Genomic DNA, 16,486 nt, shown 5'->3' on the forward strand with positions numbered 1-16,486 from the left:
AAAATGTATTAGTTCTGAATTTTCTCTTTTTAAGGAGGATCTAAAGTTATTATTTTAGTTTGTTCTCTTAGAAAATCTATGTAATAATTTTAGTTCAATCCATGAATCTGATAATTGTGAGAAAGGGGGACTTTTTTTTTCTTCTAACCATTCATCCATTGATTCAGTAAATATTTATTGAGTAGCTATTATACTGTGGGCAAGGATACAAAGATTAACCAGTTTATAAGCTTCTTGGGAGCAGGAACTATCTCCTGTTTAACTTTTTTTTTTTTAAGAGACAGGGTCTACAGTAGAGACTGGGCTATGTTGCCCAGGCTGGTCTGGAACCCTTGGCCTCAAGTGATCCTCCCACCTCAGCCTCCGTAGTAGCTGGGACTATTGACTTGTGACACCACACCTGACTCCCTGTTTAACTTTATACTGCTACACCCCCACCCCACAGAGCTAGTGGCAAACATCACATAGAGGGAATGCAATCTTGTTGGCTGAACACAGTTAAAGAGTTTATTCCTTGAGTAGAAGAGGTAAGACATGAACATAAATAACTGATTCAGCATAGTATATTTCTGCTGTTTCTAAGATATACCTATTTACCATTCTAAGTTAATACTTATAATAACAACATGACTTTTGCAAATAAAATAATAACCCAGTAAGGAACTCGTGAAAGTGAAATCCGGCACACCCTACCTTTATGTCCCTGTGAACAATCTGATTGTCATGGAGGTATTTTAATCCTTCCAGTATTTGCTTTGTATAAAAGCCAATTGTTTGCTCATTGTCTTTTAACGGGCCCCATTTGGAACGAAGAAGAGCAGAAAGACTTCCTGTAAAGTAAGGAGAAAGAGTGGATAAAATCTTACTTATCCAAATGAGCTCTTTAAGCATATTAATAATGTAACACTAATTTAAGCCAACATTCATTGGTTGTTCACAGCAGCCCAGGAACTGTACCAGATACTGGGTTCAAACATGAAAATATCCCTATTCTGAAGACGTTTGTTATCAAATACAGTCTAAGTAAAAGGCCAATGTCAATTGCTAACCTTAATCCAAGTCATCATGATTGATACTAAAATGGTTCCAGTATTTATTTATTGTCTCTGTGAAATTAAATAATTCAAACTTAAAGCTGTTGGAACTTTAAATTATTTAAGCCTTATTGCAGCTACAGCTTCTGCTTCTCCGATTATAGATTAAATCTCTTTCTCATTTTTGTCTGAGAACGATTAGGAAAGAATGAATGGTGCCAGAGACAAGACCCCTGGACATCATTACCCTTTCTTATAGAATGTTAAAGTGGTCTTCCTTAAAACATAACAAGCTCTAACCAATGGAATCACTGCAATGTACATCCTAGAGTTTGCTTTTGAATAAACTCTATACTTAATCATAGTTTTTGAATCTCCTAACAAACCGAAGGTAATGTCATATGTCTCATTTTCCTTTCAGAGTAGATAGATGGAGGTGTGTACTCTAGTAAATCTCATTCAATTTTACTTCTCTTCAAGGACCTAGAAATTTACACTTTTTAAATAAAGGAAAACATCTCTTACCTCCCGGGACCTGTTCCATGAAGATTTTAATGAAACCATTCTCACTGAAGGAGCCCAGATACTGGACAATATTTTTGTGCTTCAAGTGCTTGTGCAGTGCTATTTCTTCATGTAAGGGCTGAGAGTATCTAAAAGACATGCAAATGCCGATGAGCTAATTATGCAGCCAGACTTTTGTGTATAAATTTCAGCAATACAAATTGAAAATGTTAGCTACATATACGCCATATATAAAACGAAAATGACCATCTAAGGCCTTTATTTCTCATAAGATAAATCTGTGAGGTTGAAGGTGTGATAGGATCTGGAGGAAAATATGTCAGGCACTGTTCTAAGTCCTTTGTATATATATTAACTCATTTCTCATAACGATTCCATGAGACGGTACTATGCTCATTGTATAGATGAGGAAACTGATTCACAGAAAGTGAAACGGTCCTTTATAAAATTAATAAAGGGCCACAAGCTGGGAACAGTGGCAGGAACTCTGCAAAGGTATAGGCACAGTTAAATATATACATGACTGGCCATCGTCCCCTAGTTTGCTTTCCTATAATTGCTACTCAGGCGTCACATAGCTGATGGTCACAAAGATTCGTAACTTTCTTAATTACTCCCATAAATAACATCACCCTTGTGAAACCTAAGGTTAGTTTTTGTGGGTATTTTTTTTCCAGAATTTTATGGGGGTACACAAGTTTTGGTTACATGATTTGCTTTTGTACAGATTGAGTCAAAGTTATAAGTGTGCCCTTCACCCAGTTAGTGTGCATTGTACCTGTTAGGTGTGAATTTACCCATCCTCTCCTTCCTCTCCCACCTACTTGATTTCCCTTGAGTTTTACTTCCATATGTGCATATAAGTGTTGATCCATTAGTTTTAATTTAGTATCTAACCTTAACAGAACATGTACTAAGGTTAGTTTTTGAGATATCTTCCAGGCCCTGCATTCCAGGGGATCAGCTGACCCACCCAGACCAGTGGTCAGTACCAAGGAACTGACTCAACTGGTCTTGCAACCCCTACCCAGGAACTGACTAACCACAAGAAGACAATTTCTGTACCCCTATGGTTCTACCCCAAACCCAGCCAATCAGCCAACACAACTGCCTAGCCCTTTACCTGCCAAATTATCTTTAAAAACCCTTTCTCCCAAATTCTCAGGGAGGCAGATTAGAGAACTTCCTATCTCCTTGCATGGTGGCTGTGACATTAAACTCTTTCTCTGCTGTAACCCCTGCTGTCTCATCAGGATATCGGCTTCCTCTTGAGCAGTGGGCAGTGAAGCTGGTAAGGCCGTAACAAGAGGATGACTAACTTGCTCAAGATCACAAAAACTAGTAAGTGGCAGAGTTAAGATCTGAACCCAGAATTATTGGGATCATCCACACAGTATACTGGCTACATTAACATGACTGCCTGTTCCATTGGCCTCATCACCATAACTTTACTATCCAGGAGACTCTTGCCCAGGTAGACAAAAAATTGTCAATAACTTTAATGTTTATTCCACAACTTCCTGAAAGGACCATCAACTCTTCAATAGAAAACATAAAATGAGGCCGGGTAAGGTGGCTCACACCTGTAATCCTAGCACTCTGGGAGGCCAAGGCAGGAGGATTGTTTGAGGTCAGGAGTTCGAGATCAGCCTGAACAAGAGCAGGACCCCATTTCTACCAAAAATAGAAAAAATTAGCCAGGTGTGGTGGTATATGCCTGTAGTCCCAGCTATGCGGGAGGCTGAGGCAGGAGGCTGGCTTGAGCCCAGGAGTTTGAGGTTGCAGTGAGCTATGATGATACCACTGGACTCTAGCTATATATTAAAATGATATATATCCCAAGTCTCTTTGAGCCCCTTGCCTCGAAATTCTCACCTTACTGTGTCTACCGATTCTATTACATCATGATTTTTACTCAATCCTAACCAAGCTTCCACATTGAAAGTATGATTTAAAATCATGTACTTGATGTATTTTGCTATATCAATTATAAAAATTATTTTATATTTCTAGAACACTTTAATAATTATTGGAAGTACCGTAAAGCTTATAGACTCTTAACAATCCTGAATTCAGTGTAGCCCTAATGTAATTATTATATAGCTTGTCAAAGAAAAAATTTCAACAAATTGAGTTTTAAAGATCTAAATTATCTTTTTTTAGTGATTCTTGAGCCAGGCAGCATCCAATCAAAATAGACAGCAGCTCCTCTGGGCTTGGCAGCACAGTTGGTTTTTGTAAGATAGCTTGAGAAGCAACAAGGCAACAGCATAGCACAAAAGTGGCTGGTTAACATCAGGTTACTTCAGGTTACTTTCCTTGTATGGGTTAAAGCAGAAGGGACTTCCTTATCACGCCAGCTTAGGCTGACTGGGGGCCTTCTGACTGGTTGCTGTGAATCTCCTGGGTATTTTTTTTTTTTTTTTGGGGTTTGGGAGTTTAGCTATCATCTCACTCCTGATTTCTCAGAAGATCAGATCTTAAAAGTAAACAGCTTAGGTTTTGGTTTGGTGATGTGGAACCTTAGCATGAGTGACTCCATTTTGGGCCGGTATGTTGAGGCCTAGAGCAGGAGCTCAGTTCAAATCAACAACTATACATTTTACTTAACGAGCTCAGTATAGTAGGGTGTTAGCAATGATTAGACTCAAAGCTATTCCCTATTATATATATATTTTTTTGCTCTCACATAATGGAGGCCTCAGGTGTGAAAGGCAGTAACTACTAAGATGTAGGAAATGCAAACCTGATGTCTCACACTTGCTTGAGTTCCACATGCAGAAAATGCACAAATCTTACAATGGCAAATCCATATAAGCAGAATGGATTTTTTTTGAATGCCAATAACAAATATTAGAATTGATTAGAATTGAATAATATCATTTTCAATAAGCTTTTAAGGTTAGAACTCAAGCTAAAGCAATTAGCAGTTTACAAAAATCTAAATTGATTTAATTTAAATAAGTTTTTATAATCTGTATATATTACTCAGGAAGCAGCCAACAATAACAGCAACAAAAAAGACTTGTATTTTAGATCTACTGTTGTTCTCTTTTTCTTTAGAATTGCTTTAGGAACTATGAAGGGCAGGTATTAAAATGAACCCTTTAAAAGTACATGAGTTAGAGACAGCAACAACATTTTGCTAATTGCTTATAACACCAGAATACTAATACATAGTGTTACCAATAAGGTGCTTAGGTAATGACTCTTGGCTGTGAATACATTTGCTAGTTATTTCTTCCATGGGGGTTAAAACACTTTGACATTAGTTCATGATTGCTCTTGACAGGCATTAGTGGCAAATCCTGTGCCTATTCTACAGATTTAGGAGATCAAGATAATTAAATAACCTGAAACAAGCAACTAACTCAGTTTATTATGAATTAAAGGGCTCCCACCTCCTGATCCTCTATTGAAAATCAAACCATGAACACTTAGATTCCAGAGGAGCCAATACTCCCACTTCATTATCTAAACCAAAGATAGCTCAACATTTGCAATACTTGTCAGAATCCAACCTAGCTAAGGATAAGTACTCTTCTTCAATATGGAAAATATTACGAACCCCCAGCAACTCTCACTAAGCGCCAAGCACTCAATAAGGATGGAATTATAATTTGTTCACATCAATAAATTATGTTTGTTTATGGGAATTACAAGAACATATCTTTCTCAATTAGCTTTAACAATGGAAAGAAGAAATGATATCAATAACCAAAAATTCTTATATATATTTAACTCTGAAAAAATTATTAATCCATAGGTATCTCCAGAACACCCCCTCTGAGTCAAATCCCCGCTGATAACCATCCAGAACAGTGGTTCCCAACCTTGACTGGACATTTACATCTCCCGGAGGGCTTCTTACATGATATCAATGTCCAGGACCACCCCAGAATCTTTGGGGGTGAAACTTGAGCAGCAGTATTTTTAAAAGCTCCCCTGTTGACTCTAATATGCAGTTGGGTGGAGAATAACTGATAGAAATAAACAGTTCAGGAGTGTGTAGACTTAACAGAAAAGAAAGCCAACCTGAGATTAACAACTAGCTGGGGATAGATTATAAAATCAAAATCCACCATCCCTCTTATACGACCACCCTGATTCTCTAACAAAGTGGTTTTATAACATGAAGGAAACATAGGAGAAACTGTTTTTGTTGCTATGATCCCTCTTTATAGACAGTAGTTTAGTGTACCCTGGATAGTGCATTATTCACATCACTCATACTACTTTAGCGATTATCCTTTGTAACTGCTATGTTTTTTAATGGAACATCCACATCTCTCCAGGGCACATAGATAGAAACACCCTTGTTTGCCGTATCTTCACAATAACAATGACAGACTTCTCTGTAATCTCTTTAAATAGTTAACAAGATGCCCTGCACCAGCTGTTCAAGGTAAGGGCTTGTCACGCACAATCCACAAATACCAACTGCATTGTTACAGAACAGGAGCTGAAAACATTTTGTTGGTGCTGGTGTGCTTTGTGTGTTGTATAGTGGCATTTGAATAAACTTAAGCTATGAGGTGATTTTTTTCTTTTTTTTGAGACAGGGTCTCGCTCTGTCAGCCCAGCTAGAGTGCAGTGGTGTCATCATAGCTCACTGCAACCTCAAACTCCTGGGCTCAAGTGATCCTCCTACCTTAGTCTCCCAAGTATCTGGGACTACAGGCGTGTGCCATCATGCCTCGTTAATTTTTTAATTTTTTGTTGAGATGGGGTCTCGTTCTTGCTCAGGCTGGTCTTGAACTCCTGGGCTCTAGCAATCCTCCTGCCTCAGCCTCCCAAAGTGCTAGGATTACAGACATGAGCCACTGTGATCAGCCCTACAAGGTGATTTTAAAAGTGATTTTCTTTTTTTTTCTTTTATTTTTTTATTTCAGGGTATTATGAGGGTACAAACATTATGGTTACATTTTATGTCTTTGCCTCACCCAAGTGAGGGTTAGAGGCATGCCGTTCCCCTCTATAATGCTCCCTGTGATTTTCTTCCAAGTGTCCACTTAAATCCATTGGAAGGGGAAAAGGGAAGGGGTGGGGCTGAAGGTTAGTGAATTTGGCTACAGAAATTTGATAGCATTGACCTCTTTAAAATTTTGTATTGTTTCAAAGTCTACTCTATAGCTGGGTGTGGTGGTGTGTACCAGTAATCCAGCTACTCGGGAGGCTGAGGTGGGAAGATTGCTTGAGCCCAGGAATTTGAGACCAGTCTCTGTGACACAGCAAGACCTCCCTGTCTCAAAAAAAAAAAAAAAAATCGAAAATAAAGAGTCTACTCTACATACATGCTACTTAAGAACCTGTAAGAATATTTAACAAAATTTTTAATAGGACAACTTTATATACATCACTCTAGGTATTTAATAAATAATTTCTATCGCTGTTTCATAAGAATTCGTAAGCATGTCTCATGATCTAACCAGGAGGAAACTCTGAAACAATACCACCAAAAATGTAAAATTGAAACCATGCATGTGGCAGCCAACAACAGCGATTTGCCTGTCTAACATCTGTTCTTCTTTCTATGACTTTTTTTGGAGAAACAAATGGCCAACTAAAAGCCACAGCGTTCCTAGCCTCCCTTGTAGGTAGGAGCGGGTACTTCTGGCCAATAAACAGAGGTGAAAGAATGCTGGACATTTCTGGGAAGCTTTGTTCTTCTTTTTCTTCTGGAATGTAGATATGGAGGCTGGAAGCAGAATGAAAGTCCTGCACTAAGGATGGAGACCGGGGACCTTAGACAGTGGTTGCATGGGCAGGGATGTCTTTTTCAGCTTGGAGCAGTTAGAGAAGACCTCTCTGAGGGCTTGACATTTGAACTGAGGCTTAAATGACGACAATGAGGCAATCCTGCCAAGATCCGGGTTGGTCTTGGTGTGCCTGATGGACAGAGGGACACCAGCATGGCTGCAGCGGAGGCGAGGCCACAGCGGAGGTGGATCACCTGTGGTCTGTGGTCCGAGGTAAGGGTTCTGGGTTTCATGCTGGTTGCAGTAAGAAGCCATTGAAGGGTTTTAGGCAGTAGTAACATGATGTGATTTTTAAAAATAGATTTTATTTTTTAGAGCAGTTTTAGGTTCACGGCAAAACTGAACAGAAGCTACAGAGATTTCCCATATCCCCCCGCCACCGCGCACGCACAAATTCCTCCATTAACAACACCTCCCACCAGAGCGGTCCACTACTTCCAACTGATGAACCCGCCTTGACACATCACTATCACCACATGATGTGATTTTAACTTCGGAAAGATCTCTATGGCTTCTCTGAGGAAAAATGGACTAGGAGCGGAGGGAAGAGTAAAAGCAGAGAGCAGTAAGGAGCTGGGCGAGAGGCCTGAACACTTAGACTAGAGTTGGAGCCACAGCGATGGGCAAGAGCAGAAAGATTCAGAACACAGAGGTCAAGACAACCGTCGGCACGACTTACCAATGGGTGCGAGAGAAAGACAGGAATCCAAGTGAGTCCTGGGGGTCAGCGTGAACAGCTGGATGGACGGGGCAACAGTAACCGACACAGGGAATACTCCACGGAGAGTACATTTGGGGGTAAAACTCTAGTTTTAGTTTGGCTATGTTAACCCTGAGATGCCTTTTAGACTTACAAGTGGAGATGTTTGCTAGACAGACGACCCAGAGCACTCAGGGGAGTGTCCTTGCTGGGGGGCCTGATTGTGTGACCCTACCACCACGGTCACAGGAAGGGACTCCAGGGCAGCCACACAAGCCCATGATGTAGCCTGGCATTACAGTCTGACCAAATAAGGATAATAATAAATTAAGTAATCCAATCCTCTATTTTTATTAGACTTTGAATACCGGACACATAGAAAATGTACATCATTGATTTAAAACAACTAAGCACCATCTTACAGAGGGAAGATGCAAGGAAAGCCATGATGCAGCAGAAACCATGAGGTGGAGAGAAGAAAGAATTATTAGTTGGAGAAACAGACCATAAGGTAGAGCACCAGGGCAGGGAACAACAGATAATCCTGTCCCCAGAGCTGTTCTGTTCCCTGAACAACTTTTTTGTTCTGAAAAACAATTCTGTTTTCCACAAGGCTCCCACTATTTGTGGTTCAAACTACTTCTTCAAATATTTCTTCTGTTCCTTACTTCTGGTATTCCCATAAAGCATATGCTATACCTATTGTAGTTGCGCCATAGTTCTTGGATATTCTGCTCCATTTTTTTTTTCAGTCTTTTTTCTCTTCGCTTTTTCAGTTTTGGAAGTTTCTATTGACCTATTCCCAAATTTGGAGATTCTTTCTTCAACTGTGTCCAGCCTACTAATGAAGCTATCAAAGGCATTCTTCATTTCTATTAGTGTTTTTGATCCCCTGCATTTCTTTTTGATTCATTCTTAGAATATCCATGTCTGGGCTTACATTACTATCTGTTCTTGCATGACGTCTACTTTTTCCATGAGAGCCTTTAGCATACTAATTATAGGTGTTTTAAATTCCTGGTCTGGTAACTCCAACATCCCTGTCATATGACTCAGGTTCTGGTACTTGCTAAGTTTCTTCAAACTGTGTTTTTTGCCTCTTAGTATGCCTTATATTAATAATATTTTGTTGAAAGGTGGACATGATGTACTGGGTAAAAGGAACTGCAGGAAATAGGCCTTTAGTGAAGGTGGTGGGGGTGAAGAGGAGAAAAGTTTTACAGTCCTGCGTGTGGTTCTCAGTCTTTTACTGAGCCTATGCTCTTAGGCTGTAAACTTCCTAAGTCCTTAGTTTTGCCCCCATAGGTGGGACAGGATGGCTCCAGTGGCTGGAATGTGGTATTTCCCTTCCCCCAGTCTGCTTAGGCTCTGGTAGAACAGATTTGCCTGAGGGCCCACCTTGTTAAGAACAGAACGCTCTGGTGTATTTCAAAAGGGTTATTTTTCCTCCCCTCCCTTCAAGAAGCATAAGGGGATTTTTCTCTGATATTCAGGATCTGGTAGAGCCTCAGAAGGTAAAACTCTCAACAGTGTCGAGGTCCCCCAATGACTGGGGCCCCCTGGATTTTTTACTGCTCAGATTTGTCTGCACTGAGCCTCCAGCACTGTGTCAGCTACAGTTCAGGTTCTCCTGCCCCAGCACTGGTTCCTGGAGGTTTCTGCTCCTGGATTTCAGCTTCGGCAAGTTACGACTCTCTGTATGCTCCTGTCTCTCCAATTTGGGGGCAGCTGCCTCCCTTGCAACCTCACTCCATGGATGGATCCAAAAAGAGCTGTTGATTTCTCAGTTTGTTAACAAGCTTCTTGCTTGTTAAGATGGCATGACAATCTTCAAGCTCCTCACATGCCAGATGAAACTAGAACTTCTGGTTCAAACCATTTCTGATAGTGCTTATTCCCCAGCCAGCCAAATAATACACTCACCTTTATCCAACACAACCTGAGCCCGATACGCAGGGCCATTCTCTTCTTTAGTTTTTTAAAGTCCTGTCCTTCCCTACCAGACTCTTGTACTTGAATCAATGAATGACGCAGCAGCTAAGCCTCAGAGGGAGCAAATTAACACAGTGGAGTTTTCAGTTTCATTGACAATATCACCAAGTATTTTCTATAATGCTATTAACAACCCAAAGCACTTTAGAAAACAGCTTTCATTAACCACAATTACTGTACCTGCTGTCTCTCTCTGGGATTTCCTTGATAGCAATTCTGACTTGGTTGCTCATGTCTCGACCTGCGTAGACTATCCCGTAAGTACCTTTTCCTAAAACGACTCTGTCACCATTCTCATCATATTCATAGTCATACTACGAAAGGAAAAATGGAGAGAGAAAATTGAAACATTAATTGCATTCTACATTTCAAACATCAAATTTTTCCAAAAGCATTTTTCCTTATTTTACCAAATGGCTTTAATAAGTGAAATATGAATAATAAGCCAAAGTTCTAAAAAGCAGCTTAAAGAAACAAAAAATACACACTCAACATACAGCAGATAAAGTGTTCATGTTTTCACAACTGTTACAAATACAGTGAGCACTACATAGCTAAATCCCCAAAAATGCTTTTCCAAAAGCCCACTCGTATCCTTTCACCTACTCAGTCCTGTTTTTCGTTGATTCTGCAGAGCAATGAAACAATGTACAATCGGCAGCAACATATATCAGTGTTTGTAACATACAATTAATCTTCCATTTGTTATTCAGCTTTTGATACTGGTAAAGCATTTCCCACTGCCAGGAAAATCAAACCACTGAAAGGTTTTGGGTAAGAAGGAAATTTGGAGGCCTTATTAGTTGACAATGATTAAGAAAGGATTATTTTTATTTCACCCCCAGTTCCCCAAGACCCAGTCATATCTAAGAAATAAAAAACAGAGGAAAAACTTAATCTTTGATGTAAAATGGAAATATTTACAGCCCTAAACTCCAACTGTCAGGCGTGTCAGCCAAATGGGAAAAACTGGATCTACAGAAGAATTTGGCAGAGACCTCCTCAGATCTGGTGCCACCATCAAGAAAGGCTCATCCTTTGTCTTGGACTGGAATTACAGGATTTAGGGCCATCAAATGATCAAGCTGTGTCCCTATAGAAACCCAGTGTGATGAAACAATAGACCAGCAGGAGAGAAGATAAGAACAAGCTCTTCCTATGTTCTATATTGTGCTAGAGTGTAAAACTGGCAGCTCATATTAGATTCAACTCACAGAAGTGTTTGAGTTGGCCATTAAAAAAACTGATTTCTAACATTTATAAGCCAGTAAATTTAACAGTAATACTGATGAGTATCCACAAAGAGGACAATGATCATGGATTTTAATGCTCATTAACAGCGTAGCCTTGAAATATATAAAGCAGAGCTGATAAAATTATAAAGAAAAATAGACAGATATAAACCACAGTAGGTTTTAACAGAAATCTTTTAGAAATGGATATATCTAGCAGATAAACTCAAAATAGAGACCCTACTGGGACAATGAACAAGCTTGACACAACATATAAGAAAGCCCTGTACCCAGATAAAAATTTCTTTCGTGCATATATAAAAAGTACAATTGATTGCATATTAGTCCACAAAGAAAATTTCAATAAATTCCAAAGAACTGATATCATAAAGACCATGATCTTTGAACACAGGATATTAAAAATAAGATAGCGAAAAAGTATATTTTACTTTACTTTAAAATAATCAATAGGTTACAATAGAAATGACCAGGGGAATTATAAAATAGTTTAAAAGAATGAAAAGCATTATATATATATATCAAACACTGCAGACATAGTTACATAGATGAAAAATTTCATGGTCTTAAAAAATTCCATTAGAGGCCGGGCACGGTGGCTCACGCCTGTAATCCTAGCACTCTGGGAGGCCGAGGCGGGCGGATTGTTTGAGCTCAGGAGTTCGAAACCAGCCTGAGCAAGAGCGAGACCCCGTCTCTACTAAAAATAGAAAGAAATTTGCTGGACAACTAAAAATATATAGAAAAAATTAGCCGGGCATGGTGGCGCATGCCTGTAGTCCCAGCTACTCGGGAGGCTGAGGCAGGAGGATCGCTTGAGCCCAGGAGTTTGAGGTTGCTGTGAGCTAGGCTGACGCCACGGCACTCACTCTAGCCAGGGCAACAGAGTGAGACTCTGTCTCAAAAAAAAAAAAATTCCATTAGAAAATAAAGAAAAATTTAAAATCAATAAGTTAAATGTTCAAATCAGGGAACATAAAAGGCAGAATATAACTCTCTGAAGATGGCAGAATGCAGGCTCTGGTTTGGGCAACATGGTGGACTAGGTACCCAAAAACCTTCCTGCTAAAAACACCTAGATAAAATAAAATAGACATATTTTTAAATATCTAGCTGAGCTTACAAAAGAGTAAAGAGGACCGCCAGGAGCTAGAAATGAAAAGGAAAGGAACACCAGGCGGTAATCACAAGAACGGAGGCTCCCGTAGCCCAGAGGGGGATGAAGGCGGGGTTTTCAATTCCATGAATCTAGGGCAGGAGTTTGCGCATGTTCTCTGTAAAGGGCCAGAAAGTGAATATTTTCACCGTTTCAGGCCACATGGTCTTTGTAGCAAGTACTCAATTTTGCCACCGTGATGTGAAAATAGCCCAGTAGAAACAGAAACAAAAGGACGTGGCTGTGTTCCAATAAAACTTTATTTACCACAATAAATGGTGAGCTGGTTTTGGCCCTTGGGCCATAGTTTGCCAACCTCTCATCTGGGGCTTGGGTTTTAATGACCATAAGGGGATAGGAAATGTGACCTGGTGCCTATACTAGAGGAAGAGCTGGAACGCACAAAACCAGGCCCTCGAAGGACTACAACTTGGTGAAATGATAGATTAGAAAAGTCAGCCCACTACACTAGGAAACAAAAAGAAAGCTGGTCTGTTGTGGACTGTGCTCTGGATGTGCGAAAACAAGTATTCTCTGAAAACTTTTAACCACAGCTGATTCTCATGTTGTTTGGAGTTCAAATTTACACTTGTTATAATACTCATAACTGCTCTTGAGCCTGGGACATCCCTGGAGCGCCTGGCAGAAACAAAGCAAAAACATTTTAAAGGGAGACCTCCTTAATACTGGCTATGCAGGATTCTCACTGACAAGTACCACTGAAATTGAGCTCACAATCTAAAAAATTTAAAATATATAAGGAAACAATTCAACATCAGTGAAAGATATAACAAACATCAATTCTCAAAACTTCATAAAATAAAACAGAAACTGTAAAATATGTACATTTAACATAGATAAAAAATAACATTTTTAAAATGAGAAAAGAATAAGATATTCTACAAAAGACCAGGCCAGGCACGGTGGTTCACACCTGTCATCCCAGCACCATGGGAGGCCAAGGCAGGAGGATTGCTTGAGGCCAGAAGTTTCAGACCAGCCTGGGCAATGTAGCGAGACCCTGTTTCTACACAAAAAATTTTAAAAATTAGCCGCTGTGGTGGCACACGTCTGTAGTCCCAACCATTCAGGAAGCTGAGGTGGGAGGATCACTTGGACCCAGGAGTTGAAGGTTACAGTGAACTATGACTGTGCCACTGTACTCCAGCCTAGGCAACAGAGTGAGACCCTGTCTCTAAAAAGAAAAATTAAATTAAAAAGTAAAAAATATAGGCCAGACACAGTGGCTCACACCTGTAATCTCAGTGCTTTGGAAGACCAAGGTAAAAGGATTGCCTGAGGCTGAGTTTGGGACCAGCCTGGACAACATAGCAAGACACCCCATTTTTACCAAAAATAAAAAAATCAGCTGGGTATGGTGGTGCACACCTGTAGTCCCAGCTACTCAGGAGGCTGAGGCAAGAGGATCCCTTGAGCCCAGGAGTCTGAGGTTGCAGTGAGCTATGATGATACCACTGCATTCTAGCCTGGGTGACAGAGCAAGATTCTGTCTCGAAAAATAAAATTAAATTCAAAAAATTTTTTAATTAAAAAGACCAGACAGATTTGAGAAAGGATCAAATATAACTTCCAGAAATTGAGCCCTAAATAGGAAAAATAAAAACAAATTCATAAGAAAGTAAAAAAATAAAAAATAAAAACAAATTCACACTCAGGTATGATATAGGGAAACTACAAATATGAAAAGGCAAAGAGAAGGAAGGAATCATAAAAGGAAGCAGTTACAAAAAGGACACATTACCTATAAAGCCAGCTCGTCAGATCACTCTGCAAACCCTCCGGGGTACACATGCCAGACTTGATTGGATGGGGGTGGTGTGGGACATGTCCTTACCAGCTCCTAGTTATTGGTTTCCAAGCCCTCACAGAAGGCAGTCAGGCGGTACCTCGTCGGGGGAACTACACCCAATACGAAGCCAGGTCTGGGCTGAGCACTGCCCTCCCTGTCATGGAGTCCTCTCTGAGTCAGGACAGAGGCCAAACTCTGGAAGGAAGGTGTCTGCTTCCCTGGTGGCAACAAGTGGGTGTCCATTGCTGGGGACCCAGTGGTACGTTAGAGAATACCCCTATTCTGACTTCCCAACATAAGGCTGAACACTGTCCTAGCCCAGAGCAAATGACCAAGTAGGTGTTCACTGTGAAGGAACAGGCAGCAGGGATCATGCAGCAATTTGCTATGACTCAGAGATAAAACTGGGCTCCTGCCAAGAGGCAGGAAGCACAGTCCAACAATGGTCCAGACTTCTGGAGTGCCGTGCCATGCACGCTGAATTCTACCAGCAGGGACCATCACGCTGAAGCCCAACTTTGCCAGTGTGCCCTGTCAAAGGAATAGAAACTTCTACACTGAACCTACTACCACCACTGCCTTACATTATTCTAATGCTTTATTATTTAAAAGAAAAAAAATCCCAATTTTCAATAATCTACTTCACTTTACTGTCATATAATAAGCCTGTGTCATAGTAGGGAAGGTCTCTGATTACCTCCAACTTACAAATGATCAGAAATTTTTTTTTCCAGTGAAAATATGTCAGAATTGTGGTTTAAAACCAGCTCATAAGATTTCAGATTTTGTGTCCTTTCCACTACCAATGCTGTAGGGAAACCCCATTATAGCACAAGAGCTTATAAGGTGAATATAAGTTCTGCTTCCAAACACCCGTGTTACAAAGATATTCCACCAGCATGTTGTCAATAGCCACTGAACAACCACGCAGTTTTTCAAGCAGACATGTGGTAGCCACTGCCCTCTTAGAATCCATTTTTTACTTTCCCTTACTTCCTATATCAAATTGATTGGCAAATGCTGTCAGGTTTTTCTTTTATAATCTCACAAATTCATTTTCCCTCTTTATCCTCACTGCCATTGCCTCAGATCATGCTTTTCTTCTGTACTAATTCAAAAGTCTTAACTGGCCTCCCTTGTCACCCCATTCCCCAATTTACTCTCCATTAAGTTGGCAGTGAACTTTCCAAAGTCCAAAGTTCCAAGTGAGCTTTCCACGTCAGTGCCACTGCCTCTGTTATGTTGGCTGCTCATGGCTTTCAGGATAAAATCCAAACTCCTCAGTACAGCACAAACGCCTGCTATGGTCTGAGTGTCTGTGTTCCTCCTCCCCCAAAAACCGTATGTTGGAACCTAATCCCCAATGCAATAGTATCAAGAGGTGGGGCCTTTGGGAGGTGATTAGGTCACACGGACTTAATGGGATTAGTGCCCTTATAAAAGAGGCCCAAGGGAGCCTGGTCACCCCTTCTGCTCTGTGAGCACCCATAGAAGGCGCCATCTAGAGGAATGGGCCCTCACCAGACACTGAATCTGCTGGCCCCTTGATCTTGGACTTCTTAGCCTCCAGAACTGTGAGCCACGCATTTCTTTCATTTATAAATGACCCAGTCTAAGGTATTTTGTTAGAGCAGCCTGAATGGGCTAAGACAATGCCCTTCAGGATCTTATCACTGCCTCTGTATCCAACCTGCTCTCTCATTAATCATCTCCTTCTGGGGAACTCACGGTGAGGTTCCCCAGACTTTTGTGGGGAACACACACTGCTTTTTCTACTTAGGTGATTCTGCGTCAAGCTTCAAAAGCAAGCACAGGAAGCTTCCTGAACTGTCTGCCTGGCCCTCAAAAAACAGAGCGAGCCTCTGGTCTGATGTGCTTCCAAGGGCTCTGCTCACCTTTACACGTTCATCACCCTGCCTGCCCTGCCCATGTGTCTGCATCCCTGTCTAGACACTGAGCTCTTCAAGAACTGGAACTTCCTCCTGAATTACTCTACCCCTACTCCTAGCAATGCCTGGCTTATAGTAGATGCTCAGTAATTATTCACGTAACTACTTAATCAGGTTATAGAAGATGTGATGAGAATTTTTTTTTAAACCAGATGCCAAAGCAAAACACTTAAAAAGTCATTATTGGTTTATTTTTGGTTGTAAAAAAGCATTTTTACAATTGGTATATTTATATAGCATAGTGAAGAACATAGAAACCTTGATGAGGCTGCTCAACCTATAGTTTCCCTCAGGAATCTAAAGTATGAAAA

The 16,486-nt window shown here is 40.5% G+C and overlaps 1 protein-coding gene across 1 annotated transcript in view; it reads right to left on the minus strand.

Moving 5' to 3' along the window:
• The window catches only part of MAP3K5 (mitogen-activated protein kinase kinase kinase 5), a 223,398-nt gene that overhangs the window by 46,213 nt on the left and 160,699 nt on the right, over positions 1–16,486 (minus strand). The window contains exons 15-17 of the mRNA XM_012665176.1: positions 10,191–10,324; positions 1,560–1,687; positions 694–830 (exon numbers count right to left, since the gene is read on the minus strand). Coding sequence (XP_012520630.1) covers positions 694–830; positions 1,560–1,687; positions 10,191–10,324 — 399 coding nt within the window. The remainder of the gene's footprint in view (positions 1–693; positions 831–1,559; positions 1,688–10,190; positions 10,325–16,486) is intronic.

This window comes from Propithecus coquereli, unplaced genomic scaffold (genome assembly GCF_000956105.1).
Source record: "Propithecus coquereli isolate 6110/MARCELLA unplaced genomic scaffold, Pcoq_1.0 Scaffold98, whole genome shotgun sequence".
Taxonomy (NCBI): domain Eukaryota; kingdom Metazoa; phylum Chordata; class Mammalia; order Primates; family Indriidae; genus Propithecus; species Propithecus coquereli.